This window comes from Aptenodytes forsteri, unplaced genomic scaffold, assembly GCF_000699145.1.
Source record: "Aptenodytes forsteri isolate BGI_AS27 unplaced genomic scaffold, ASM69914v1 Scaffold103, whole genome shotgun sequence".
Classification (NCBI taxonomy): domain Eukaryota; kingdom Metazoa; phylum Chordata; class Aves; order Sphenisciformes; family Spheniscidae; genus Aptenodytes; species Aptenodytes forsteri.
In genome coordinates this window covers 5,410,780-5,421,694 of record NW_008796051.1, presented here as the reverse complement: position 1 = coordinate 5,421,694, position 10,915 = coordinate 5,410,780, and the positions used below count along the sequence as shown (strand labels likewise).

Here is a 10,915-nt window from a genome sequence, read left to right as displayed (position 1 = left end):
GGTTGAGTCACCATCCCTGGAGGTATTTAAAAGATGTGGCACTTAAGGACATGGTTTTAGTGGTGGACTTGGCAGTGTTAGGTTAACAGTTGGAGTCGATGATCTTAAAGGTCTTTTCCAACCTAAATGATTCTATGTTTCTATGAAATTTTGCAGTATGTAGGCAGGCACATACTTGCCCATCTTTACACTTCACTGGTGTTAGTGCTATTTACTACTTTTGTTATCTAGCTGGTGGTGGTTGTTGTTAATTAGATATTTAATGATTAGACTAGTACTTGTCTCTATGACTTTCTCTTCAGTAGTACAAGGTTCAAGGTCTGTCCCTATAGTGAAGCCTTGGTATTATTTAATTATGACAAAGGCCTTGCTCTAAGCTACCTGGGACTTGTCTTGTGTATAAGAAAGAGACATTTCGCCAAGCAACAATCATATGTCTTTCTCTGAGTAGCTTCTAATGGCCAGAGAAGCCTGGCTATGGTTGTGCCTTGTGAAATGATCTTTTCAGGTAGCTTCTTTCAGATACTGAAAGGAAGGATGCTTTGACATCTGAGCTGTACGTGATTGCATTTATCTGACTGTAGCCTTGGTGCATATTTTCATCCAAAGGCTGAAGATGATGATGACTAAGTCACCATTTATGGAGTTATTGCAATATTAAAGGGATATCTTTGTAACCAACTCAGTCCCAAGTTAGAAATAAGACAAAGCACAGGCATTCCTGGCAGGGTGACTCAGCCTTTTAAAAAAGGATGTATTCTTTCTTTTTCCCTCCACTAGAGCACAACAGGGAGTCATCTGGAACTTCTACTTGGTTAACTCAGGGGATGGTAGATTGAAGAGAACCTGGATGAGGGGACAGGAGATAACCTAAAACTCATAGCGGGGGAAAAATGGTAATTCTGAGGTGTGTAGGTATACTTGTGCAAGTTCGCATGAGAAGTCTCTGCTGGCATTGGTTCCACTGGTGAAAGCACAGGTTTGTACAGAAATATGGATGGAACAGAATAGGAGTAACACCAGGAAAAATAACACAGCTTTCTTATTCTCTCAGTAAAGCAGTAAATGCTGTGATGACTTCTTTATCTCATGACTTCAGACAATTCTGGGCTCTTATGAAATATATGACAATGGAAGAGGTGAAGGTGAATTCTCCCAGATCCTGGATATCTTGCATCCTTTCAGCACTACAGTGATAAATAAGAGATTAGTGGAGCCTGCAAAAGACCTGTGAGCTAAGAAGTGATATCATGTTTCTTTCAAGGGATATGAATGTATTCTCCTGATATTGTGATACAACATTTAGGAAAAAAGAGCTGAAGTCCAATTTGATTTGGATATATCATTTATTTATCTTCCAGCCTCTAGATGTACTTGCTTGTTTACTAGCCCCTTTTCTAAATAGGGCATTTTGCCACAATTCATAGTCCCAGTTTAATGGACAGTTACAACAGGAATATTGAGAGAAACTAAACTTTGTTGTGACCAAGTTGCTTCCAGTCACCTGGCAGCCACAGCTGTGGTGATGACAAGATCTGACTTAATCTTTGAGAATTTCATGAAAATAAAAGCTGTGCTCCTTCTACTGAAGGGTAACTAGCTTCATTTATATATTTCTTTTTTTCCTTTCTTTGTTACTGTGCGGTTTGAACTGTTCTGTGGTGTGGATGCTGGTTTTAAGAGTCTGAAAAATCTCTTGAAACTAATTTCCCTTTGTCTTGGCTATTATCTCCTACTTCTGTGAAGCCTGGATTTAGATCACTGTAAAGCAAGTAGATCTGGAAATTGTAAAGAAATGGTGTATTATATCAAATTCCTATCCCATTTCATCATCCTCTTTCATGAATGCTTCCAATAAGAGAGCATTGAAAGGGGTATCCTTAGAATACAGGAGTAGGGAGTACTTATCCCTTTATTTTTTCCGCTAAAAATAAGAATCTCATATTCCAGATCTTTGATACTTCTCTGCATTGATCTATCATTTCAAGTCTCAGTTGATAACTTTAGCCTGTACAGTTCCATAGGTAAATCTTCAAGTTTGATTTGTGGTTTTCAACTCTCAGGATTTTTCTCTTCACACGTGTTCAGCCAGAATATACCTTACTTCACTGGTAAGGGCATCTCATTATCAGCACAGAGTCTTGCTCTTCGATCTTTTGAAAGCAGTGGTAATAACTAAATGTTTGGAGGTCATGAAAGTGCCCATGAGACAAAGGATCCATACTTTGACTCAAATGTAGGGTTAATGAGAGCAGTGTTACTTTTAGGTTTAGCAGGAGCTTACCTGTCTCTAGTATGAGAGAAAGCATGCTTCAGATTTTGGCAAGAACTGCTGGCCTTGGGCATCTAAGTGACATGACTTCAGGCCTCAGCTGTTCACCAGACAGAGACACCCAGTAATAATTCAGATAGTGCATGGATAAGGTGTTGCAAGGTCCTGCCACAGATTCTCTTCAGGTGTGCAATGAGCTATTCTTCTCTCTTCTTATACTTACTCAGTCTAATGCATCTCCTCTGAGGTATGGGTTTTGAAGAAATACTTTTGCTCAAATATTTTAAATGGACATTGTGTCAACAGGCAGGATGGAGGACACCTGACTCTGGGTTTTGTGTTGGTTTCTTTGCCTCCTCTAAGTTTTCAGTTTTTTGTTAGCAGATAACCTCAACAGACAGCACTTGCACAACAGTAACAGATTTTTTCTCAAGGGACTATTAGTGTACACGATGGAACATCCATCAACTATAGTAATAGCATTTCTTGTTCTTGTTTATGGTTAAGTTTTAATCCCAAGAAGGCTCCAGCTTGGACTCCTTGCCCAGATCATTCTAATCACCCTGGATCAGAAATGAGTCTCTCACATACTATGGTACAGGAGGCCTTTAAGAAACTGAGGGGTAATGTTGCACTGAAGGTTGATAGTCGCATTCTTGGTATTATTTGGTGTTAGCTGAACCTGTTAACCCCCCCATCCAGTTCTCAATCCCTTTGCCTATTCTGCCTGATATATACCCTTGTAGAACTGGACAAACCCTGTACTGGTTTTTGTCCACTGTGTCAGGTGTCAGTACCTCATATGACCTGCATGCTCTTTACTTGAAAGACAGTGAAATGCAGCTGTTCCCTGAATTTCAGAGCTTTCTGTTCCAAAACAAGACGCTAACTAGACTGATTTACAAGTTAATAGAAAGATGTTTCTGACTAATCGTGGCTTTCTCTATGATGGAGTGACTGCATCAGTGAACAAGGGAAGAGCTACAGATGTCATCTACCTGGACTTCTGTAAGGCCTTTGGTATGGTCCCCCACAACATTCTGGCTGCTAAATTGGAGAGATATGGGTTTGATGGGTGGACTGTTAGATGGATAAGGAATTGGCTGGATGGCCATGTCCAAAGAGTTATAGTCAATGGCTCAATGTCCAAGTGGAAACCAGTAACGAGTGGTGTCCCTCAAGAGTCCATATTGGGACCAATACTGTTTAATATCTTCATCAATGACATAGACAGTGGGATTGAGTGCACCCTCAGCAAGTTTGCAGATGACACCAAGCTGAGTGATTCAGTTGATCTGCTTGAGGGAAGGGATGCCACCCAGAGTGACCTTGACAGGCTTGAGGAGTGGGCCCATGTGAACCTCATGAAGATCAACAGGGGCAAGTGCAAGGTCTTGTAGCTGGGTCGGGGCAATCCCCAGTATCAATACAGACTGGGAGATAAATGGATTGAGAGCAGCCCAGTGGAGAAGGACTTGGGGATACTGGTGGATGAAAAATGGGACATGAGCGAGCAATGTGCACTCGCAGCCCAGAAAGCCAACTGTATCCTGGGCCGCATAAAAAGAAGCATAGCTAGCAGGTTGAGGGAGGTGATTTTGCCCCTCTACTCTGCTCTCATGAGGCCTCACCTGGAGTACTGCGTCCACCTCTGGGGCACCTGGTACAAGAAAGATGTGGACCTGTTGGAGCGGGTCCAGAGGAGGGCCACAAAAATGATCAGAGGGCTGGAACACCTCTCCTGTAAGGAAAGGCTGAGAGAGTTGGGGTTGTTCAGCCTGCAGAAGAGAAGGCTCCAGGGAGACTTTATTGCAGCCTTTCAGTATGTAAAGAGGACTCATAAGATCAAGAGAGACTTTTTACTAAGGCCTGTAGTTGACAGAACAAAGGGTAACAGTTTTAAACTGGAAGAGGGTAGATTTAGATTCGATATAAGGAAGAAAGTTTTTATGATGAGGGTGATAATATACTAGAACAGGTTGTCCAGAGAAGTTGTGGATGTGCCCCATCCTTGGAAGAGTTGAAGGTCAGGTTGGATGGGACTTTGAGCAACCTGATCTAGTGAAAGATGTCCCTGCCCGTAGCCAGGGGGATTGGACTAGATGATCTTTAAGGGTCTCTTCCAACCCAAATCATTCTAGGATTCTGTTTACTGTATTTCTATAGCAGTGTCTGTTTCAACATTATAATCTAGACATGAAGCAGTCTGGCTTTGTTACCTGTTCCATAAAAGATCTTTCTGTTAACACTATATGCATGTAGTCTTCTTGTATAGATTTATGCTGTTAGAAATTCTCTGTTGTAAGTGGCTTTTATATCAGCTTAAGTGGTAGGACAGTCAATCCTCGGGACAAGTGTCTTCACATTATAAGCCAAAGATCCTCACAGATCTCATTTCAGATTCCTCTCTGATACGATTTTGGAATGCCATATGAACCTGTCTTCTGTTTCTTCTTTGCTAAAGAGAAATAAAACTTGAAATAGTTGGGCTGGAATTAATCTCCCCTAGCCTCATACATCTGAAAATTTGACATCTCGTCTCCCTCCATACTAAAGGGATGAAGAAATGAAATATCGTAGTCTTGTATGAAAATACATATATCTAAATGTGTATCTTCGGATAGGCATGTCTACACAACAGTTCATCCTTTTCCTTCTCCATTGACTGAAGGAATTTAGCTCACATGAGGTGAGATGAATGTGATAATTGTTATGTTATTCTAAGATGACAATTCATTCAGGAACATACCTTGACTGTTTGTGATATTTCAAGGGGAGGATAAATATCCAGAAATAGCCTTTCTAGGTTTATCAAAGTGGATCTCAAACTGTAAGAACACATTATGAGCTTGATAGTTTGTGGTAGTTTAAAAGTGGTTTTGATAATAGCAAAATGGTAGTTTATTCCATTCAAATTCAGGTAACCCCTTCTGCCTAAATAGTGCTTGAGCCTTTACAGGCACCTTTTCTTTGATAAAGATATTCTGAATGTGTCTATGCCTAATTGAACTCTTCATTGAGTGCTTGAGAGATGCTGCTTATTCCCACCTCAGAATAATTGGACGCTTGCTGGTTAGGAACCAAGAATGGAGTCTGTATGGAAGGAAGCAGACAATAGCTGTGCTACTCTGAAATGTGTTCTCCACATGGATTCCAAAACTCAGCCTCCTTCCCTGCCCTTATCAAATCCTCTATTACCAGCTTGTATATCAACAAAAGAAGGAAGGACAACACTGCGCATTGTGCTCTCTCCAGTTTAGAGGAAGGGAGGGTATGAGTCAGTGAGAGACAGTGCTCTGTCAGTTCCAACTTTAGCAGAATGACTCGGTCTCAGGTGCATAGGATTCATACACAGCAAGGCTGTGGTTTCACAAGCAATTTGAGCTGGTTCAAGTGTAGGCTACTTTTGAAAGAAGTCTGTTCTTCTGCACCTTTCTCTGTTAGCACCTGTGTCGAAGGGGCTGCACCAGGAATGAGATCATGTTGATCAACATAACATGATACAAAAAAAGAAAAAAAAAAAAAATTGTTCTGTAGCTGGATCAGTTCCTTGATCCTGTTACTTTGGTAGCCTTGCAGCTTTAGCACAAGCCAGAAGGGAGGAAAGCCAGTACTTCTGTGTTTGGTGGCAGCTCTTGTTTAGATAAGGCTGTCATTCAACAACTGCTTTAAGCCAAATTGTAGAATCCGTATGGATGGGATGAATGAAGCTATTATTGAGAATTAATAAACTTTTTTACTGCTTTTATGAAGAATAACTTCCAAAGTGTTGGTGTATGGAGTTGACTCATGATTTTTACTATCTGGCTGCAGGATTATATATAAAAATGCCTCTTGGGTATGTAAATACGAATTTTATGAGTGAGTAAAGAAACCTTTTGTATGTGTTGTGTATTTTCAATACAGGTTTACAACTTGGTCCAGCTTCCATTAAAAGCAAGGGCAAAAACTTATTGGTTCAAAGTTCTTTTCTAAAACCCTCTCACATTTTAGGTATTAATTCTACAAATCATCCACATAAACCAGCTTACGTCTATGACAGTCGCAGTGACATTACTTTTGTTCTTTCTTTGATATTTTATCACTAAACTACAGGTTTTACAGTGTATAATAAGTATACTTTTTACACTAGCATTTCAACATGGTGTCTAAGCGTTTGGAAATGAATATAAAATTATAGCTATTTGGATATTAAAAACTGGGCAACTATTTTGGGTGTGTCACCATATCCTTGGGTAGAAAGGTACAGTGGATGTATGAGACGTGTAACAACTTGTTTTTCTTTAACTTGTTTGCATGACAAAAAGATACGGTTTATCAGATGAGTTTAATATTCTAATCTTCTGACTTGTTTTCTCTTTAGGTTGCAGCAATTTATAGCTATTTGGATATTAAAAACTGGGCAACTATTTTGGGTGTGTCACCATATCCTTGGGTAGAAAGGTACAGTGGATGTATGAGACGTGTAACAACTTGTTTTTCTTTAACTTGTTTGCATGACAAAAAGATACGGTTTATCAGATGAGTTTAATATTCTAATCTTCTGACTTGTTTTCTCTTTAGGTTGCAGCAATCTATAAAGATTCATGTATTGGAAATCTTATAAATATAGTTATTGTAAAATTAATTGTAATTCACAATGAACAGGTAGGAAAAACAAATATTAAAAATTTCTTTCTTAATAGAAGAAATAAAATACATGAATTTCCAAAATTTAAAATTTTTTTAGTTTTAAATACAAAATATTTTCTTTGACTATAAAATTTTGTTTTAAAATAGGAGACTAAATGTCAAATGTGAGGTTAACTGTGGACCCTCTATTTAATGCCTGTATTTCCCCACTTCTCTATTAGCACCTTCTGTTGACCTAAATGGACATAAATCAGGTAGTATATGAAAGCTTATGGCATAACTACTTAAAGTGTGGTCATACACATTGAAACATGAAAGGGAAATGACAGCTTTTATAGAGGGTTTTGATGGAGGGTTTCAGCCCTCACAACTGTAATATTTTAAGATTGTAAGAAGTATACACTTTTCAAATACATGTTTTCATATTTATTTGTCATAAATGTCTTGTCATGCTATTTTTTTTTAATATTTAACACATGGTGCATGCTCACATACACTGATAAAAATAATGGGTTCTCATGACTGATGACTTGTAGCTAAATTAAGACCTGATCGTACAAACAAGTCTGTGAGTGAACTTATGTGGCATGCTGCTGACTTCCTTTCCATGCACAGTCATTGTTTTGCAGATTAGGGGCACAAATGACAAAGTAATAAGTGCAAGTGCATGAATATTAAAACCCTTATTTGGTTTTCTTGGCCATTTCTTCCTTAGGAAGGACCAGCTATCACTTTCAATGCAGCTACCACTCTTCGTAATTTTTGCTTATGGCAGCAAGCACAAAACACTTTGGATGATGCTCACCCTTCTCATCATGATACTGCTGTTCTTATCACTAGGTACAGTATCTGAAATAGCCATAATTACTCAGCTAGGTGAGACAAATGCTTCAGTTTCTTTTTTACATCATTTTTTAACCATTCCACTGATATTGTTCGTAGATAATTGAAGTGAATAAAGACCATCTTACGTGTCCCAAACCACTGATTATCAATACATGAGCAATTACTGACAGTGCTATGTTGGTAGCTAACCAGCTGATGAACCTTTTGTTAAAGATGGTGGAAATTACTTAGACCTGTGTCCTGGTTTCAGCAGGTATAGAGTTAATTTCCTGAAATTGTTACAAGGAAATGAAGTCTTTAACCGTTGTACATAATGTGATAGGGACGGCGTGTTGTACATAGTAGAATCAGCTGAAGGATGAAGTGATGGTCAGCTCATGATAGCCCAGGAGTAATTGGAACTACCAAAAGCTTACTAATGGAAAACACTTAAATATTTGTATATATTCTTCCTGTACGTTGATCGCCTCAGCGAAGGTTCTGATGTTCATTCACTGAAATATATTCTCTTTTGCTGTTCTTTTTCATTATTTTTCTTCCCCCAGTGTTCAAGTTGGACACACTCCAGTACTTCAAACTGTTTCATATTTGTCCTGAATTTTACGTTGTTATTTTGGCAGATGGTCCACTACATAAGGTAGTTTCAAGTATACTGCAATCTGCACGTTTTTCAGCAGCATTTCGTGCTTGATCTACCTTCTGCATTGTAGAGAAATAACATAGTATTTGAATTTTTATTCTTCGCAAGCTAGATAGAAAGCAATACTGTGAGCTTAGTCTTGTGAATTTAAATTACTTCTTTCACTAGAATGCAAATTGTTTGAATGGACTGTAAGATTAAAAATTGAGAATCTGATTTACAATTGCTGTAATTAATATAGTAACAGTGAAATACTTTAAAAATGTTCTTTTATTTTCTGTAATAATTTTAAATAAATCTTTTCCTTCAAGGGAAGATATCTGCAGAGCTAGAGAGAAGTGTGATACTCTTGGTGAGTTATTCTTTTTTAATCAGTATGATTTTATAACAGAAAATATAACAATTTCACTGTAGGGAGAAAACTCAGTTAGGAATAAATCAGAAAATAGATGAAAACTTAAGTCACACAGACAAAAAAAATCAACTTCTCAATGCTGTTCTGCCCTGGCACGTACTTTGGTGCCAGGTGGTTGATCATTTTGTGTAAACTTGCTGTGTAGTTGAGGCATGACTTTCAACTTGGGTGCTGTAGTATTCATTTGTAGAGTCACTCCTACATGAAAACTCATTCTGTTAAGCTTTTATATAAGGATTCAATTTTGCAGGTTTAGCAGAGCTAGGTACAATGTGTGATCCACTACGCAGCTGTTCCATAAGCGAAGAAAATGGATTGAGTGCTGCTTTTACAATAGCGCATGAGCTTGGACATGTGTAAGTACCTATTTCCCAGCAGGTAAATTTTTTATTTCCTTCTGAATATGACCGATTTCCAGTGATGGGCTCTACGTTTCTAAGAGGGTGCAGTCTGCTACGTCCTTTAGAGTCATTATTTTTGCCCCTTGCAGTGAGCCAGCTCTGCCCACCACCTAGAGGTAGAGAAATTGTGAATTTTATAACCTGGTTGGTATCCTGAATTATGGGAAATACTGGCCATACAGCTGTGTTCTGTCCTGTTGTCATATGAACTGGTTGGGACACTGGGACAGATATCTTAGATGTGCAACATAGTCCTGTTAACTCCAACTGCATTCTAGCCCTGATAGGAATTTATCTTTAAGAAAAGACAATTGTTAATATAACGCAGAAATATTCTTCCTTGTGTTTGATCCTTTCAGAATACAATAGAGTAACACAAAGAGAAATACTTTACACAGAAAAATAAGAGGAGATGACAGCATTTTATTTTATGAAGCATACCTCATCAGTGATGGCAGAAAGGTGCTATACTCTAGCTCCATGAGGCATGCCACAGTGTAGGTAACGACGACGTTACAGAGCTCAGTAGCTAGCTTGTTGATTTTCATGTGCCTGGAAGTTCATTTAGATACGTGCCATTTGTCATGGTACTTAAACTGAGATATAAAATAAGACGATGTATTAGTTGCATAATATGATGTTGATGTGCTGTAGTTTGTTTTTGTTACTGAATTGTACGAGTTGTGAAGTGAATAGCGGGGTAGAATGTTATGGACAGTCTAGTGAAGGCCTGTATATTCAGTCGAGGAGATGTGTTGTTTAAATAAAGTGGCATACTCCCAAAACACTGGAATTTTTCTGGTGGGCTAAAGAACTATGTAATTGTAAAATTCTTACTGTGCCCAGCATTATATAATTAGGAGCATTTTAGAAAAGGAGGGAATTTTGTAAGGTATTTTTAAAATATCTATTGCCATAATGTCAAATAATCATATTAAGTGAGTCCCATTAAATTTTAAGGCATTTTCAAACTCAAAACTCAAGCATTTTGCTGCTACAACAAAAAGTTTCAATTAATTATTGCTGAATTTGTTTTGGAGTTTGCCTGTTTTGCTTCTTAGATTTAATGTGCCTCATGATGACAGCTTTAAATGTAAGGAAGCTGGAATTAAACATCAATACCATGTGATGGCTCCAACTTTAAATTACCATACAAGTCCATGGACCTGGTCAAAATGCAGTCAAAAATATATCACTGAATTTCTTGAGTAAGTATCAATATAATGCTATGTTGTTTTTTTCAATTTAATGTCTTTCTGAGATATATTTAAAGGTGTTGCTTAAATACCAATTTTGTGTTGTTGTTAGGTTTAACCACTGATTTGTAGGGCCTCAGTCCTCCAGAAAAATAATCTTTGAATTTTTTTTTTACTATAGTGACGTTGGTTATTGATAAAGTCTTTTTATATGATTTTAGTAGGTCAGAACAGCCAAACCATATTTTAGGAAATTATTATTTAAAAAATAAGTGGTAGGTATAATTTAGGCAGTACCATATTTTTTTTCCTGTAAGAATGTGAAAATGGGAAATGACAGCCATAAAGCAAAAAGAGCCTTAAGCTTTGTTTGGTGGATATAATGCAAAATCCAATAAAGGAAAATCAAATGACCTGGTTTATTTTATTAATTTTAATTAAAGTCATTATATAGGCAGGTAGGCATGCAAACCCGTAAGTCCACTGAGATATGCAGGTGTGTTATATGAGTAA

General features: G+C 37.9%; 1 protein-coding gene across 1 annotated transcript in view; it reads left to right on the top strand.

Annotated features, from left to right (window-relative positions):
• Positions 1–10,915, top strand: part of ADAMTS20 (ADAM metallopeptidase with thrombospondin type 1 motif 20) — a 102,443-nt gene that overhangs the window by 24,087 nt on the left and 67,441 nt on the right. Inside the window, exons 5-9 of the mRNA XM_009286265.2 lie at positions 6,836–6,919; positions 7,620–7,744; positions 8,702–8,742; positions 9,056–9,161; positions 10,268–10,414. Coding sequence (XP_009284540.1) covers positions 6,836–6,919; positions 7,620–7,744; positions 8,702–8,742; positions 9,056–9,161; positions 10,268–10,414 — 503 coding nt within the window. The remainder of the gene's footprint in view (positions 1–6,835; positions 6,920–7,619; positions 7,745–8,701; positions 8,743–9,055; positions 9,162–10,267; positions 10,415–10,915) is intronic.